Source organism: Hesperophylax consimilis, chromosome 4, assembly GCF_061612785.1.
Source record: "Hesperophylax consimilis isolate HC1 chromosome 4, BYU_Hcon_1.0, whole genome shotgun sequence".
In the NCBI taxonomy this organism is placed as follows: domain Eukaryota; kingdom Metazoa; phylum Arthropoda; class Insecta; order Trichoptera; family Limnephilidae; genus Hesperophylax; species Hesperophylax consimilis.
In genome coordinates, this window is record NC_142839.1 from 41202146 (window position 1) to 41221534 (window position 19389).

General features: G+C 33.9%; 1 protein-coding gene across 1 annotated transcript in view; it reads left to right on the plus strand.

Annotated features, from left to right (window-relative positions):
• Positions 1 to 19389, plus strand: part of LOC149424727 (neuroligin-4, Y-linked-like) — a 91639-nt gene that overhangs the window by 15055 nt on the left and 57195 nt on the right. The window contains exons 2-7 of the mRNA XM_089631482.1: positions 6388 to 6577; positions 6769 to 6887; positions 10195 to 10347; positions 10486 to 10683; positions 12061 to 12722; positions 12888 to 13167. Coding sequence (XP_089487608.1) covers positions 6388 to 6577; positions 6769 to 6887; positions 10195 to 10347; positions 10486 to 10683; positions 12061 to 12722; positions 12888 to 13167 — 1602 coding nt within the window. The remainder of the gene's footprint in view (positions 1 to 6387; positions 6578 to 6768; positions 6888 to 10194; positions 10348 to 10485; positions 10684 to 12060; positions 12723 to 12887; positions 13168 to 19389) is intronic.

Below are 19389 nucleotides of genomic sequence, written 5' to 3' on the forward strand. Positions count from 1 at the left end.
CCTATAAAGGTATAATAATAAAAAATAATATGAATTTATATGTTTAAATAAACCTTAGATGAAATAAAATAAATAATAAGGTGGTGAAAAAAAAATCGACATTTATTATTAGGATATATTATGACGTGTGTTTGTTGTGTGTTGGTATCACGTATAATTTAAATTATTTTACTTTATAATTTGTTTATAATACGTCCTTCTAATAAGTGAGTACATACATAGGCTTTAATTTTTCTTTTAATAAATGTTAAGCTTTTTGGGCTGCGCAACAAAATACACTATAATGAAGAAATTATTTATAACCATGGAGGCAACATAATGAACATGAAATAGTTTTGTGGAGCCTATGTTTTTTCACTGTCGAACAATGACAAAATTAGTTTCCCTAAATGAAACAAACTCGAGTTTATAAGTGACAAAATTACATTAAGCAATTTAATTAAATGTCAGTAAATATTGAATCGTCAAAACTGTTTGCCGGGTAGAATAAAAGACAAATAATTTAATCGCGATAAAATTCTTAAATCAATTTGAAAATACGTTAAGCACGGAGTTGAGAATTTAATAATAATAATATATAACTTAATATTTCCAGTATCCAGTATAAGTTGTTTTACCGCAAATGGCCGAGACACAAAACTTTTTCGCATTAATTATTCAATTATACAATCACACAATTCACTATTATCATTTAGAACACGTTGGCTAAAAATCCATCTTATTTTGGGAATTCATTTATTTATTTAAATTATGATTAAAAAGTAAATCGTAGGTTAATAATATTCAATAAAAATTGGAATTTCAGTAATTCAAGCTCAAAGCAAACTGTCAAAGCAGCGCGCGTATACAATCCAATCGAACAGTAATAGAGTATACGATTCTGTGCATTATGCATATGAGCATTAAATACGGTTTTGGTACGTTGGATTCTGTCATTAATATCGTATAAAGTTGACGAAGATATTGGCTTGCGGGTCTCAGTGCACATGCGCGGAAAGAACGTAAGTTCTAGCATTTTGGATACGGTTTACAGATCGATTCCACACCACATTGTTTGTATACGTGTGTTTTACGCGTTTCACAGTATTTGAGAATGTATGTGTATTTAGACTCGCCCGCGCTATTTTTATCGTGTCGTTCGTTGTGCGTACACAAAAACGGGACGATAATATGCACGATGTCTTATAATAATAATATTTGTATAGTTTTTACATTTTTAAAAATCACACTATATTAGGTATATTAAAATTGTAGTGTTGCTGTTTACGGCTAAAAATCCAAATCTTTTTACTCTAAAATGCAAAGGATGCGGAGCATCCACAGCATGTATGGACGGATCGCGCCTGCTAGATACCTACCTACAAATTACATAGTTACGATGAAAATATTTAATATAACTTATGTTTAGTTACAAACTTTTGAAATAGCCTTTCTATAAACACAACATAAAGTTAACATCTGGGACTAAAATATATATACCTAGGTGCAATCCAATATCTGCACAACTCCATCATGAATACTGAGGCCCAGAGTAAATATGAGAAAAACTATTTCAATAAATTATGTTGCATTTTCAACCAACAGACTGGTTGATATTTACCGATTATTTTCAGATATATTCTGTAGCTCTTTTCAGTGTAATATCACTTAATCATTTCAATCCATTATTTGTAACAGTTAGCGACTTTTTTTTGCAACTTTACCTTCCATTTTTAAGCAATAATGTTGTAGCGTTATTATTTTCAAGTATTAGTAAAAATACTAGCTCCCCAGTCTTTAGTAAGGCCTGAGAATATTTATCAGTATTATATAATTAAATTAGTAAGTTAAGAACGTTAAAATTATGTAACGTATTACAAATTTGTATCTTAGCTTTTTAATTTCGATAAAAAATGGGGTTTCCAGGAGTAAATTGTGTTTAACTTCGTGATTTGACTATTATTACCTACATTAAGTAAAAAGACTAAGACAATAACTTTTTTCCCTCTCGAAGTTATTGCTCTCTATCCCCGAACATGTATTATACATAATTTATTTAAGCTTTTTTTTTAATAAATCGAGTTAAAGTTATTTTTTACGTCCAATTAGAGGAAATCGGTTGCTGTGCGGTCAATATCAGCTCTTTAATGCCTTTTGAAATGCATCGTAATTTTCTGGATATCGTGTATAATTGCATGTGTCTAGCCACATCCTTGCCTGACTACCTACCACGATGGATCAAGGAGGTTAAACCAATCACGAATAAACATGATAGGTACTATGTTTCCGCTCTTAGAGACGGAAAGCAATAATACATCTAACATGATATAATTAATTGAGGCATAAACGATGTTGCCAGAACGTCAGATGATATGCCTTAGTAAATAGGAAATATTACCAATAACAATCTGTAAAAGCGCTGGTGGGTAGGTACATGCCTAGATTATGTTTTAATTATATTTTCGATCATCAATTACTAATTTTGGTTGTGTGTCTGTGATGCTAAATTGGATTCGTTGAACTCGGATTTGCTTTGAATTTAAGCGTCATTTTCAAAATGGGAACTGATTGTGAGAAGGATTGATGATAAAGTAAGTAGTAACCTATAACATAATTCTTTTAACCAAAAATATATTTATTTGTCATTTTGAAAATTGGAACTGATTTGTCGACTATTCCGGCTATTCGTGATTTTTACAGGTCTGCGATAGATATATAAATAATGAATATCAAAGCGTTAGCCTGTCGGCAGGAACAAAATACCAGGAACACAGAAATTTCATAGTTCGATTTGTATTTATTTCCGCAGATGCGCTAATGTCTCAATTACAACATCCACAAAATAATAATAATCTACAAAACGTTCAACTGACTGCAAGAATAAATATAAGAAGCACAGAACTATTGGTGATAATATAATGATTGGTTTTTATTAGAAACATATCTAGCTCAGAGACAGTTGTCGATTGAATGAATTGATGAAAATTATATATCGAGAAAACCATTTTTATAATAAAAATACATTTTTCCTGTGACGCGATAGTATTATAAAATGTTAGAGAAAGTTCCTGAAAAAATTATGATGTTTTCTCATAGTAGGTACCTACACTCTACAGCATGGGTGGGTAACCTTTTCTCCATCGGGGCCCATTTGAATGTTTGCAGTATCACCCGTGGGCCATACCAAACTTTTTTAGGCGGAGGGGGAGGGGTGTCAGAAATCTCTATGTTAATAAACTGAATATAAATTTGAATCTATAACCAATTTCAAAAAGTCATTCGGAATGCAAAACTGCTTTTTACTTAAAATTGAATCTTTGCGCGAGTTCAAGCTTTGATTAATACTACACTCAGCACATGAAAATGGTTTCCTTCATCTCCTTTTATAACTGCACTTCGAACACTATAATGCTCCCCTACAGAATGCGTCAGCAGACGAACCCACAAATTAATTTTAAATTACACTCAGAACACAAAAATGGTTTCTTCCCATTTTTGCAGTACATGGTCGGCAACTAGAATTTTACCCACGGAAAAATTTCCGCAGGTGTATTTTTTCTATGGTATTCCCAATTGAAGTAGGCTTGTGGTGTGAGTGAAGGGAGTGAAAGTGCGAACCAATAAATGCTATAGATTTTTATTATTTTGATAGTCAGAATCCATTGGTTCAATAACTGTTATTTTATTTGTAAGAGAGTCCCCAGTTTAATTAAAAGTCATAATTTCTTATTTTTTCCTTCCAAAATAGTAAAGTTATAAATTAAATTAAAAATGGGAATTGGATTTATTTGTGACTAAACTGCTTTCTAGTAACGTAGGTATATACATAAATAAGTACCTGTCAGCTATGTTATACCTTTCTCTGGGTTTTGTTATAAAGTCTTAAAAATGTATTTGAAACACCGTGAAAGAAAACTGTTCTCTAGTTCTAAAAGTTAATTTTTTATACTTTTTTGTGATAAGCAGGCCGCACCGAAAGTGCTCGCGGGCCGCTGGTTTACAGTGTTAGTCGAGGCCTACAATAAAATACGAGTATCTCCACAAATTTTACCCAATTTCTGAAGCATTAATAATTATTATTCTCTACCTATTCGCATTTTCGTTCAAACATTATATAACCCAACGATTTGTCTGTAAACTAAGCTCTTAAGGCAGACCTACAAAGGGGACATGATGTATTCGTATTGTTTGTCACATAAACCCCCCATTTAATATTCTGATTCATGCTCCTTCCATAAATATCCCTTCCATATATTCCAATAAAGCAATAAACTTGTGGTTTTGCAAACTATCTGCCGGTGGTCGTGTTTCATAATTATTCAAATTGAATCCTCAATATTAATGTTTATGAAGACATACAACATGACCCTTATACCGGTATAAAATAAACAATTTTCTTACCACAAAATCTTAATAGACCTAAACATATCACATGCTTCACTTCGGATACGGTCGTTATATGAGTCAATTTTGTTCGTTTACGAATGATAACATATATGAGACTCCATATTTTTATTTGTACTCGTTGAATCCTTTTTGACTGATGACTCTCGTTTTTGAACGTCATCAGTCAAAATTGAAACGTATCTTGATATGAATTTATCATTTTTAATTGACTAGTACAGGATGACATGACACATCGTGAGGTCAAAATTAAAGTACTGTTACTAGTGTGACTCTTATTGTTCTGTGCTGCAGTTTATACTGCAGTTGAAGATGTTTCCAATGACAGATGACTTCCAATAATCTGAGAGCAGCCGAAGTAACACCTTGTATGATTTTATGACCTTCGACGCTTTTCGAGTTTTGTGACATGTTTCGATCCCTTCTCATTTTTAGTTAGACCATTTTACAATATTTTGATCTTTATCTAGAAATAATATATCTTCTTTATAGATGGTTAATAATTCAGTCGTATGTATTCAAACCTCGTAAATGATAAACATACAATACATGGCACTTGCTATCCCATTATTATGAAGTTTAGAGTTAAGCCCATCGTCCCAATTAATGTTAGTTGGAGGCTTGCGAATTTAAATCTCTTCTGAATTTAGAAGAACCTGATTAGCTTTCAGCTTCCACAGAACCTCAAAATCAAACTCACAATAATGTCCAATATCCACGAAATAATCAGCAAGGATAAAATAGTTCCAAGACCCATGCAAAATAAGAGCATGTTCGGAGACACTTTTAGAAATCGTCCGAGTGGCAAGAAATCTTTCATGAATTCTAATAATTCTTCAGATAGGGTTGATTGAGATCTTTTGACAGTAATTAAGCTTAATACAGTTGAATTTTCTGTTCATGGCTAATTTTCAGCCTGTCCTAGTCTCTCGGATCAACATTACGTTTCAACCCTGGTATCCGTAGTATAAGGTGGTGTGTGTTCGTTAATACATATCCTTAGATATAAAGTCGATAATATTGTCCGAGATCCATTTTCATTTTAGTTTTACCTCTATATCTAGGAAAGGCGGTTTTTTCATTTGACAGAAAAGAAATAAACACCTATTCGACCAACAAACAGATAAATGTAACGATTCAGCAATTTGACATTTCAATTTGATTACTTTAACACATTTACGATCAACACTCCACATTATTTCTCCTTTCCAAAAACTTTTCATGAAAATAAACATCACAATTTTACACCACGTTCATTATTCATTTTCCTAAATTTATTTTAACATTTGCATATCAAAAGCTCTGTAAAAATATTCAAAAGCACACCATCCTACAAATGAAGTGTAAATAAACCTGGATAAATACCGTAATTCCCGAAATCAACCGGCAAATGGCAATTTTTTGTAGCACAATAAATAAATTTATGCAAATTTCACGTCCGTTTTAAAAATACCCATGACGGATGTGAAATAATCTACGGATAAAGTGCCTTTTTTATTTTACAAACTAATAAAAATACATGTTATTTTATTTGGTCAGATATGACGCCTTTTTAACCACAACCAATTGCATAACTACTTATGTATAGGCCGGGCAAGTTCTATTACATGGAGAAAAAAAAGTATTGCTGATTTATTAAAAAACTCTTCAAATTATTAGTCTTTCCGTTAAAAACGGGACTGTAAGCTGCTTCCTCATAAAGTGTTGGTAAATTCTTAATAATATCGGAATCCACCTGCGGTTGGTCTAAATAATATATCAGGACCAAATGCAAAAATTTGAGGACTTTTACGAACACGTGTTCGGACATCGTGACAAAACATTGGTGTTTTACTTAAAGTTTTTTAGGATACCTATCAATTCGTTCGTTGATGACCTACAATCCCGTTTTTAACAGGAAAACGAATAATTTTAAGAGATTTTTAGTGAATTAGCAATATTTTTATCAATAAATTTTCTCCGTGTATGTTCTTGCATCGAATTGACATTTCTTTAATTTTGCAGGAGCTATCCGCGGCATAATACTGGAGCCCCACTCTCGGCACCTGGAGCCTGTAGAAGCCTTCCTGGGAGTGCCATACGGTGCCGCCGGCCGCCTACAGCCTCCGCACGCCCCGCCGCCCTGGCACGGCACCCGCCTAGCCGACTCCTTCGGCCCTGTCTGCCCGCAGCGGTACCCCGATGTCTCCAACAGGTGAAACTAACCTAAAAGAATATACTTATGGCCTGTATCTTGGTATTTCCAGATGGCCTTGCCCAATGCATATCCTATTGACTTATCCATTAGCTTATCTAGATTAATTTTTAATACAAATATCATGATGACCCTGCTTTTGTCTCGGGTAATGTTTGAACCTATTTATAGCTGAATTATAACTCTTTCAGAACTGCCGCGCTGTTAAGGATGCCCAAAGGTCGCTATCAGCAACTCAGGAGAATGGTGCCGTTACTGACCAACCAGAGCGAAGACTGCCTTTATCTCAACATTTATGTTCCTGGAAGTGGTAATGAAATACATATGCAGCGATGCTACTAGAATATTTAGGAACGTTCGCCCGTGCAAAACGCATCGTAGCCAGAACTCTCTAGATACGATGCTAGCATTCGGCGCATACTTACACGCCTGAAGATTCTCGACGCACCGAACGGCTATAAAACGGGGCAATTCTCAAATATGATTTAAAAACATCTTCAGACTAAACAATAATTTTACACGCATTTTTGGCACCCTTCTCACTCGTTTCAATAGTTTTGAAAGATAGAGGAATCATTTTTTTATTATTTGTTTTTGGGGTGTTATGCCGTGTTGCACTAACTCTTTCTTTAGCCAACGTTTTGGACAACGTTACATTGTCTATCATCAGGGCACATATGGCCTGATGATGGAAACTGTAACGCTGTCCGAAACGTTGGCTAAAGAAGGACTTAGCGCAACACGGCATAACAGCCTAAAAACAAATAAAAAAAATACTTTTGGATATGAAATTCTTAAATCATATTAGAAGAATCCTGTTTTGACATTTTGATACTAAAGGATTATACCCATGTATGTGTCTGTTAACAGTTCGTTGGAGTTTGCTGGAGCTTTAGGGTTCACGTATGGTTTCATATCTGGGTGTTAGAAATCTCACACGTTTTCAAAGGATTTAGAAACGTAGATACCACTTGTATTTTATATGTTTTGTGTCCTCGCGTGAAGTTTGTGGACGGGCCATTATACTGAATATATAGAAGGAGGTTTAGTAAACTCGTCTGCTATGAGCTATGAATCAATCGAACTCGGTCGTGTGATAAGTTGCTTTTCAATCCCTAACGACGAAACTTGGTGAATGGAGTAACTTCACCTCCACTGAAATCCAATGAATCGAAACACGAATTATTTGAAAATCCATTTAATGTCACGATTACAATCATTTCTAAGGTACAAATTTAAATGTAATAAAACTTTGCCCTAATATTAAATAACGAAGTTTTGCGTACATTATATAAAAAAATCCTTAAATTTCTACCTACTTATGGGTTTGGTTTTGTACATATACTTAGCACCCTGTCAATCCATAATTATGGAATATGGAATCATCGTGTGGGGAGAAACAACAAACTCAGCTATCGGTCAGATGGAAATCGCACAGAAAACCAACTTAAAGCTAACGTATAAGAAACATAGAATGACTGACACAGACCTCAATTATAGATATACGCCAATTTTACACAAAAACAAAACAAATATATTTTTTTACAAAAAATATATATTTGTACAACAACAAAATATCGTAAATAGAATAATTAGGCAAGCATCAAACAAAAAAAACTCTAACGGTAAACACAAGCTTTGGACAAGACACAACAAATCTAAGCAATAAAAGCATTAAATAATCTTTCACTCGATATAAAAAGCGAGGAAAAAACCCTTACAGATACAAAATTAAAGATGGATAAATGAACAAAACAGGCTGTAGGTACTGGACGCCTACGCTAGTGACATTGACTGTAAAATGCCGGTTTCCTCTTGGAGGTACCTTGGGTAAGGATTTTCAATTGAAAAAGGACTTCGCGAATGTCGTCGGACAACTGACTGATTGGGCCAGTTGTTTGAATATTTATTGGGTTAAATTCAACAGTTTCTACAAGTTTTAATGTGCAGCAATTGTTCTTATCTCTTAACAGGAAGCATGAGTGCATTAAGGAACCAAGAAAAATAACCGAAATTTAATTACTACGGTTAAATCTCATTTGACACATGAAACGTGTCCGGTGATAAGCCTTATAAAGGATTCGGCGTCGTAAAATATGTAATAACAGATAAATATTCATTTCCTTAATTATTATTATTACAAAAATAAAATAAAATTATACAACATATATATATATATATATATAATACGAAACACCAATATATACATCATTATGTACAACCGTGCCTCATAAAAGGTAGGTAGCATAATTACTTTTTTTTTCATTACCGACTGTCTTTTGTGTATTTCCTCATGTATTTTATTTTATATCAATTTATTATATGATTTATTTTTCTATTTAATAATATAAAACTGTGAAATGGGGGCCTCAGCCCGAGAAAATTACCCGGGGAGGCCCACATTACAAAATAATGTGTTGAAATATGTAAAGTATTGTATCTAATAAAATAATAATATTTTTTTATTATTTCACAACTAACGCCACCACACACATGCTTATTAGAGGAATAAATCTTTAGGAAAAAAACTTAATTTATTTTAGGAATGAGTAAAACCTGCCGCCGACATTATCAAAAATATTGAAATCTAGTTGTTAGATCTCACTGTGACAGTTTAGCAGAACTCAAACAAGGAGAAATATATTGAAAATATTTTAAGTCCACTATCTTTAGAAACGCGAAATTGATATGAATAATATATTGATGTACGTCAAAAAAAAAAAAAAAATTACCGTTATTTACAAAAATTATACTGTCAGACGAGGCTTTTCACGTTTATGAACCTAATACATTTGATGAAAAATAGACTTATTTGGATGAATTTTTCGGACTATGTTTCGTTATTGGATAATACAATTCTCCACAGTATTAAAGCAATACATTACACGTACAATCATTAAATATTAAAAATACCTGTTTTTTTCTTTCATTTCATAAAAAAGAAAACACACAATATTTATTTATTTATGAATTATCCACGCCCTGATAGCTTTCACATACATGACCAAGTGCTAACGGAGAACAAATATATGTTTTAAAGGTTTAGTTATCAGTGTCGTATTCTTGCATTAGATTTTTTTTTAAATATATTCTATCTTTATAAATTATAATACATAACTTTAAAAAAAATTGTAAAAAAATGATGCTCTAAAAAATAAGTCATTAAATTTTTTATTAATAATTATTTCACGATAAGTTATAAGAAAATTAAAATTCCTTACTTCCCACAGAATGCGAAACATGCTATTTGTTGAAAACACAGTAATAGGTAAAATATAATAATGGTAATAATGATTAAGTAGTAATCAAAATACGAAAAAAATTTGATACATACCTCTATACCTGTAACACTATGTTTTTGCTTTTGAAACTTGGTATACTGTTTTATTTCTTAGTATTACCACAGTTGTTGTGAATTGTGAACTTTATGGGTATTGTTCACACTAAAATAAATTTTACACAACTATTTTAATTATTAAAAGGGATTCAGAATTGAATAGATAACATTCCCTCATATTTAGTTCAATTTGCGATGTTTGTCAAATAGTTGGCTTTGTGCTGACAGCACGTAGGTTATTATTATTATTGGAGTGATGACACCCATTTGTTTCTTGCAGGAAATCGTGGTGTGGAGGCCCCATACGCAGTGTTGGTGTGGGTCCACGGAGACTCCTACGAGTGGGGCTCAGGGAACCCCTACGACGGCTCCGTATTGGCCTCGCATGGTCACGTCATCGTTCTCACACTTAATTTTAGGCTAGGATTATTAGGTGAGATATCAACAGTTTTACGCGTATCGCCTATGTTTATTCCAATAATACTGATGAAAGATTCAAGTAGGCAGTAGATTGAATATGTTTAAATTTAAAAAAAATGACAATATTTTCTAATCTATTTTGTTTTTTTAGGATTTTTAAAAACCCGCCCGGGAACTCGACCTGGCAGCACTGGGGGCAACCTTGCGTTACGCGATCTGTGCGCCGCGCTGCGCTGGGTAAAGCACAACCTGGAGAGCTTCGGGGGCGATCCTTCCCGCCTCACGCTACTGGGGCACGCTCATGGGGCTGCGCTCGCAAATCTATTGCTGCTAATGAATGAAGCCAGAGGTCAGTATTTATAATAATAGCTTTTGAATAATATAGACCTGCATAACATTTCTTCAGTTTTTCAATTTTTAACAGTTGTGTACCCTGACTTGACATTTACTCTTGAATTCCAATGATTATTCAGATCTGGAAATTGTTATAGGAATGTGGGTAGCCTTGGTTGTTGAGTATTTCTATGCCAGTAGGGAATTCTCTTCACACCAAAAAATCACTTATTATTAATTATTCACATGTAGAAACACTTCAGACACAAGAATACATAGTTTTTATAATTTTCAAAAATCATTTATTAAAGTTATAATGACTTTAAAAACAGGCGCGAACGAAATATTTCAATGCAGCTAAAAACGCCCGGTGATTGATCAAGCGTTCAAGGGCGAACGATGACGTCACTGTTGACCGGCCCGAGTAGATCCTGCAAACCGATGGCGGCGGCAGCGGCAAAGGTGTGACGTAGCACTTGTGACGTAGCGGTCAAAATGGCGCATGACCGTTTTCAGAGCCGAAATAGCACGCAATTTTTAAAACAACTACAAAAAATTGAAAATGCATTAAAATAAAAAGAAAAAAAGAGGCACATAATAAAATAATTATCTTTATTGAAATAAATTATTTACAAAATGCACGAGAATTCCCTATTATACCTTAAATGATTTGCAAATCTTGACAAACTTTTTCATTTATCGCCAATCACAACATTCCAAATTTGATATTAATAAAAAGATGACGGTGACGTAGCACATCGAAAGCAGTCCGCTAAAAGTAGAATGAAGTTTTTAATTGTTTTATAATATTCAATATGCTAAAATTCCTCCACGAATTAATCGTTTTATAAATATAAATATCTCACGCATACCACGAGATATTATAACTGTTGGATTTGTTAAGCCAAAAGTATTTACAAAAAATAATATTTGTCCAATGATCATCGCCTTTTTAATCGGAATAAATTTACCCTTTGAATCTTAAAAATTACGACCTCTTTCCAAATCTGACAAATATTTAAACAAAAGAAATACACATTTCAAATAAAAAAAATATTTCACGCTTATTTTATGTGATTTATACATTAGAAAAATAAAAGTTCATTAAACTTGAACTGATCAGTCGTAGAGTTGGCATTGCGTCTGGATCCCCACCCAGGCATCGTGAGTTCAAATCTTCGGCTGGCTAAGTCCTTCATCAAGTTACAACATAATTTCCGCTAACTGTGATGGTAGTAGGAGATTTTAAAATAACTGTTAGGGTATTCGTAACCCGGGAATGTTTGATTTCTTTTAAAAAATATAAATAATAATTACAGTAATGAGTACAATTTCAAATCACCCATCCATGCACCGAAATTAGTATTTTTTAATAATTTCTTATTTATTGCAGGGCTCTTCCACCGTCTAGTTCTACTGAGCGGGAGTGCTCTCAGTCCATGGGCACTTGTCCACGACCCCGACTCCTTGAGATCAGCGGTCGCTGAACAACTGGGCTGCAATATAGAAATAGAAGCCAAAGGATCGACGCCCGAGGACGAGGATATCACTACATGCCTTCAAGATAAACCGTTAGAAGCATTATTAGATGTAAGAATCGAAGAAGCAAGTTTCATACCTCGATGGGGACCGTTCCACCCCATCGAGCAAGACATGCCTGACCCGGTGTACGCAATGGAAGTGGAGAGTGATAGTTTTATAACGTGTAGTTTAATCTTAGGCGTAACGACTACGGAAAGTTATTACGATTTCAGTGCTTCGGACATTCAATACGGGTTTGAGGAAGATTACAGAAATAGGGTGTTGAGAACTTTTGTGCGGAACGCGTTCGTGTATCACCTGAATGAGATCTACGCTGCTGTAAGGAACGAATACACGGACTGGGAGAAACCTATTCAGCATCCCATTAATATACGGGATTCCACCATGGAAGCGTTGAGTGACGGCCATACGGCTGCCCCGCTTCTGAGGGTGGCTGGACTGCACGCGCGGAGAGGAGCCACCACATATCTCTTGCACTTTCAATACCAATCCAAAGATGGCGACTACCCGCAGGTAAGTTTTACTTTCAATTCATCGTATTTAGTATGTTATTATGCATGGGCTTTTTGTATTAGAATTCGATATTCGATGAATTGTTTTTTTCGTCCCACCTAATCAAAAATAGCCACCGACTCTTTCATCATTCGAACGAAGAATTCAACGAGCTTATTCTTCCAGCGTCTCGGCAGTGTGCGCGGCGAGCAGATCCCCTACGCGCTGGGCTTGCCCCTGGTGAGCGGGCTGCCCTACTTCCCCGCCAACTACAGCCGGCAGGACGGAGCCGTGTCCGAGGCGCTGGTCTCGCTGCTGGTCACCTACGCCAAGACGGGTGACCCCAACACGCGGCCGGGCGACCCCGCTCCACCGCAGTACGCGGACTATGGCCGGGAGAGCACGAGGTATAAGGGTGTGCCGTGGGAGCCATATGTACCCAGCTCGCAGAGATATCTGTCCTTTGGTGAGTACCTTTTATTGTATTATTTTATTTTTGTACAGGAAAGATGTCCATAACTTACATACGTGAACGTTTAAAAAGTATCTGATAATTATTAATTATGTTTGCATGATTACTTAACACGAGGACAATTCAACACGCTTTCAAAAATTGAAGTTCAAACATTTGAACCTAACCTATTTAATATGGTTTTCGTTTCATCACTTTCATGACTTTATATCACTTTTAAAAAATGTGTTGAATTGTAATTTTGACGAGTGTTCCGATAACCAAAATATTAAATTGAACAATAACTTACACCAAAAAATATATATGAAAAACAAGTTAAATGGTAAAAGTAGAATACATAAATGCACAAATATTTATTGTTATAAAGTTTCAATTGTAGAACTCCATTTTGATTCTGAGTTTTTTTTTTAAATATTCAATTTGTGAAAAAAAAAGTTTTTTTTTAAACAAGATTTGCTATGTAATTTACGTTTACATTACGCGTGGCAGCCGTTTCGCCTTGCGAAGTCGAGTCAAATTTAAACACACCGTAAAAAAAAACTTCAATGATTTTCGACATTCTACTCTGAAATCAATAATGGCATAAGATAAGTAATCAAATTAAAAGGCAAATTGTTTTTCATTATATTATTCTAATTGGAAATAGTAAATACATCATCTGTATGTGGCCTAGCCACAGCTTGATTATGCCTTAAGAATACGAAACAGATGTCAAGCGTAATTATAATTTTTTGTAAATAAACTGTTTTTTTTTAATAAATTGAATAATAAGATTATTGAATACATAAAAGAGAAACGTTTACAAACTGAACAATAATGTGTTATTGGCTCCTGTGCTGATGACACTGATTTGTTATTATAAATTGCTTTCTTCTTTAAATAAATCATTAAAGAAGAAAGCATTATGTCGATACTGTTTGATGCGATTTATTAAAATACTATATAATAGCATTTTGTTGGGAAGTAAGAGCTTCATAGATGCACGCACAGATGGCAGTGCATGGAGCTTGCGTGGAAGTCCGCAAGATGGAGCCAGTGGCCTGTAGTCGCCGGGGCCAGTGATAAGGCTCTCAGAGAAACTTACTGTCTCAGATTCCAATTAGCCAGCTACTAGTTAGGTCGACTATCGAGTCACCATTATAATACGTGGAATATTAATAAATCCCTGATTAATCTAAAAGAACTTTTTTTATTATAAACTCCTTCCACGACGAGTTGGAGACTTGTTTGTACAAACACAACAAATTCTAAACACGTGAAAGTGGAAAATTAAAGAACACACGAATCAGTAATTTAAATTAATTGTAATCACATCTAAAGATGGATAGTTAAATGTTTTCCTGAAAACCTTTTTTTTATCCATAAATATTTTTTTTTTCATATACTTTAATTTCACAATATGAAAGAAGAGTTTAAGCTCAGGTGAAGACCATTTAACGGAAAATATGTATTTCCTTTATTTTTTTCAATTGAAAAAAAAAATAAAAACTCTAAGCCATTTTGTTTTGATGTCTCAGCTCCGAAAAACACTGAAACATTTAACGAAATTCTAAAAGTACTTGCTTTAGGCCGTAAATCCTATTCAAAGTGTTCCCTGGCCGCTGCGAATAGAGCAATCCTCTCAAAAGTGATCAGCCAAAACAAAGGTGGCCCGCATGGCCAATACTAAACACAAACAGTAAATACCCAGCAGAATAGCATCCACACGGAGAGTTACAGAAGTTAGATTAGTCCAGACGAATAAACCCTTGCTGAAAACGGCGTTCAACACAAAACACACACGTCTATTGGTTAATACAGATGTCTATCATTCACAGCATGCGAATGAAAACGATCTATGACGGTTTTACGAAAAAACATAGCCTGCGAGATTTTTGCCAGAAAAAACTTCGCTGTTCATAACGGTTTTATGGGATAATTTTACTAGAAAATGAATGTTTTCACAATTTCACGCGAATACACGGCTGTACGAGTTGCCTTCGGCCATTGGTGTAGAATTTTTATGATAGATGGACATTGTGGTGGAGAATTATATCCGACCTGGTTTTACACAGAGTTATTAATAACTTAATTGACAACCCTGCGATTGTCACCATTATAAAATTCCATGTACCGATTAAGGAACACAAGACAAAATGTATCATTCTTCTGTAATACATACACAACCAAATATCAGACACACTCACTAACTAATAGGGTGTATTGTTTTTTTTTTTTTTTTTTTTTTTTTTTTTTTTTTTTTTTTTTTTTTTTTTTTTTTTTTTTTTTTTTTTTTTTTTTTTTTTTTTTACAGTAATACCGCACAAGAGTCCCAACTGCTCCCGTCTGGAGCCAGTGAGACTATGGCATCCCCAATTGGGGTATGTTGTGAGGCTGAGGGTATTGGGGAGGGGAGGGAGATGGGGAAGAGGAAGGTGGGGAAGTACCTGGCTATTCAGATCTGGTCACCAAACACGGCTAAAGCCATTTCAAGCAACGTTTCAATTCTGAATGGTGGTCTTACACCAGGGCGATACTGAGAGTATCTTCCACTCTGGAACGTGCCGCAAATATTCTATATATTATTTTTAATTAATTTTTAATTAATTAATTGTGAAATAACACAAATTAATCAAATAAAATTTATTTGCGCACGCCGGGTTCGAACCCGCGACCTTCGGATCTGTAGTCAAAAGCGTATACCACTAGACCACGCCGGCCGTGTATGATCAAGGCAACAAGTTTGGGGGCACTATTGATATATTTAGTGACACTATATTTAGAATTAAGCGTAATCTATCCAGAACTTTGTTCAATACTACAAATTATATTGCGTTGGTAATTTTTTATTTTTTTATTTATTTTTTTTTTTTTTTTGGAAAACCAACAGTTATAATAATTTTTTTTTTTTTTTTTTTTTTTTTTAAAAGAAAGACAAACATTCCCAGGTTACGAATATAACCCAACAATGTTTGAAAATCTCCTACTACCACCACAGAAAGCCGAAAATGTTGCTTGTGTTGTGGTGGAGGACTTAGCCAGCCGAGGAATCGAACACGCGACGCTCGGGTGAGACCCAAGCGCTATGGAAACTCAACCACTGACCGGTTATACAAGGTATGGTGTAGTAAGTGTTAGTTATTTAACCAATAATAGGTTTTCACTTAGGTATTTTAATTATTTAGTGAATATATATATAATATTTATGTAAGAAAAAAGTTACATTAGCCTATAGGGATGGGATGGGGAAGGGAGGGGTATGGGATGGATCTAGTCTGTGTAATGTGTAGCATGTACGTGTGTGTATTAATAAAAAATAAAAATGATAGTATAATTATTTATTGATTTTAGGTTTGAAATTGTGGGGTGCTGAGTTAAATAAGTCTAATTCACTGTATGAAGTGTTAAAATTGTATGAAGCACGGTGAATAAAAGCATTTTGTTTTGAGTTCGTGTTACATTGAGGGATGTTTAATGTGTGATTTTGTCTGGTTTGTCTGATGGGTACTCTTAATTGAATTCTTTCTAGTAATTCCGGGCAATCAAAGAGGTGGCAATTTTTTGTAAAAATAGTACGTCTGCGGAGTTTCTACGACTTTCCAGTGACGAAATCCTGAAAAACGCTGCTGACTCCTCGTGACTCAGATGAGGACGATAGGCCCGAAAATCAAGGTATCGTAGAAAACGATATTGCACTTTCTCAATCCTTTCTATGTGTGACTTATACATGGGATTCCAGACTTGAGAGGCGTACTCCAGAGAACTGCGCACATACGCAAAGTACAGCATTTTCATGGTATTTACTTTTTTAAAATTTTTGCAGGTTCTAAGTACAAAGCCAAGTACCTTGGAAGCTTTTTTTAATGTAGTTTTAGTGACTTGTTTTATATGTAATATGTTCTAGTTTCTATTTTATTTAATGTTACTGTTAAGTTTACTAATATGGTTTCATATTTAGTATTAAAAAAATATATTTTTCATTATTTGTAATCACAAGATTATATTTGTGTATTCAAAGATCTATTTTGCAACCATTTTATGATGGATTACATCTACATACTGCTAATATTTCCTATATAATACAGATATTATCCTATGTACATTGCACACTGCATCGTTTGACCGGTAAGTGGCTAAGTTGGCATCGCGTTTGAGTCCCACCCGGGCGCTTGTGTGCTTTTGTGTTAAAGATTTTTTAACTACGATTTTTTTTATCAATAAATAAATAGATCAATCCTTCAAAAATAAATTCTGACAATTTATTTGTTTTGTCGCTAATAATTCATAAATTCATATAAAAATCAACACGTTGTCATTTATTTAACCCTCCGCATACCTGGTAGGGTCTGACAGACCCAGGACATTTTCAAAGCTGCAACTTTAAAAAATATTTTGCGCGAATGTCATGCGTTTCACTAGCAGCCGCTAATGAGTCACGCTAGCATTACGTGAAGAGAAGTTAGTTTTCCCCATGTTGCCCTAGGAACTAGGAAACATAAGTCGTTAACGTCTGCGTGGGTCCAACATACCCTATAAGGCATACTAAGTAGTATTTTGTAAGTAGCTATCATGTTTTAATCGTGTTTTTTTTTGTTAGGATATTGAAGAAATGTTAATTAAAGAAAACAATGAATCCGAAGAATTTGTTAATTTTAGTTCACGAGCATCCCGATACCATTTTTAATGTTGTCGTGATGATTGCCAACCCCTAACACAAAACATTGCAAGACGAAGTATGTATGTTACTCTAGCGGACTTCATATTTGATAGAGCACTCAATTTTCTCGTGCCAAAAAATTGCAGATTTCTAAATGTTTAAAAACCCGCATTACTTAATTCCCCTTTTTTGTTTTCTATTTATTTAAAAAAAAAAAAATAATTTCCACTACGATTTTAATTTTGTTATTATATAATAGGAAGCAAAATAGAGAATTAGAATGAATTGAATATTTTATTTGAATTTCGAGGTACGACTATTTTACGCAACAACTTGTACTATGACGTTATTCCTTGTAAACTAGGACAACTTTACGATGAGTTTTATATTGTGACTTTTCGGGCTCCAATTGCGATTTCAATTCTCACCCCTATTATAAAGGTTTTTTTTAGTTTACAAAGCCTTGAAATATTAACGTTATGCTAAACTCCCAGTCGCTGAGTAATTGTATTTTCATGTTCAAACCTTAAGCCACTCTTAGGTATGGCGTATAATAATTTTATGCTGCTATCACATTTGAACAATTTTTCTACCTATTTTTTTTTACATGTCAAAGTTTTTCGAAAAAAATATTCTTTCAATTATTTCAACACGCCATGTTTCTATTTTCTACCTTTTCGGCTATTTTAAAATACGAATAATGCTACGATTTCAGTCCAGGAAAGAGAACCTAACATATAATATCTTTAAACATGAAACTTTCATTCCTACTATCATAAAAAAAACCGTTGTGCAGCGTTGAATAAAAAATTATGTATGAATTAGCTATGATAAATTCTAAAATAATTACGTTTAAAACAATGTCGTTTGAAACTAACTTTTTTATAACTAAATCCCTCAGCGAGTTATTTTTATTAATTATTTACGATGGAACTCTACAGCCCTTTTCCAAGTTACTAAAAACGACTAATCACGCGAGCGCTGGGAGCTTTCTGATACAAGCTAAGTAAGTTTGACGTTGCTTTTGGAGTAGCATTTTGGATTTTTGAGCAGAAAAAAATCTTAACGACTCACAACTGACAAACAATGTCATTAACTATTTTAAAATATAAACCGTTGATTGAATATTGAAATTCATTAACTGCATAATATATAGACAAAATATTATTCTGTCTATAGATAAATTCGTTAAAATGTTAAAAAAGCTAAGCTAAGTTTATACAATAAAACAATGCTCAGATTATAAATAAAACATATTTACCCCGAGTGTAACTACTTGTGTGTGAAGAGGAAATGAAATTTTAACCAAATACTCGAAAAAAAATAATTAGTCGTACGTATAAAGTGAAGTCAAACAGAGAAAAAAAACAAATATAATAATATAAGTTTAATATAATATCGTACTAAGATACTAAATAGTAGTAAAGCAAACTGGTTTGATATAAAGTAAAGCTAAGTTATTTAAGGTTATATTGTTATTTTATTTTTAAATTAATTATAATAATGTTTAAATCTCAGCTTTGTAGCTAGACTCCAGTGCACCTGGAGTAGTGTTGTGCAAAACTGGTATTCATAGATGG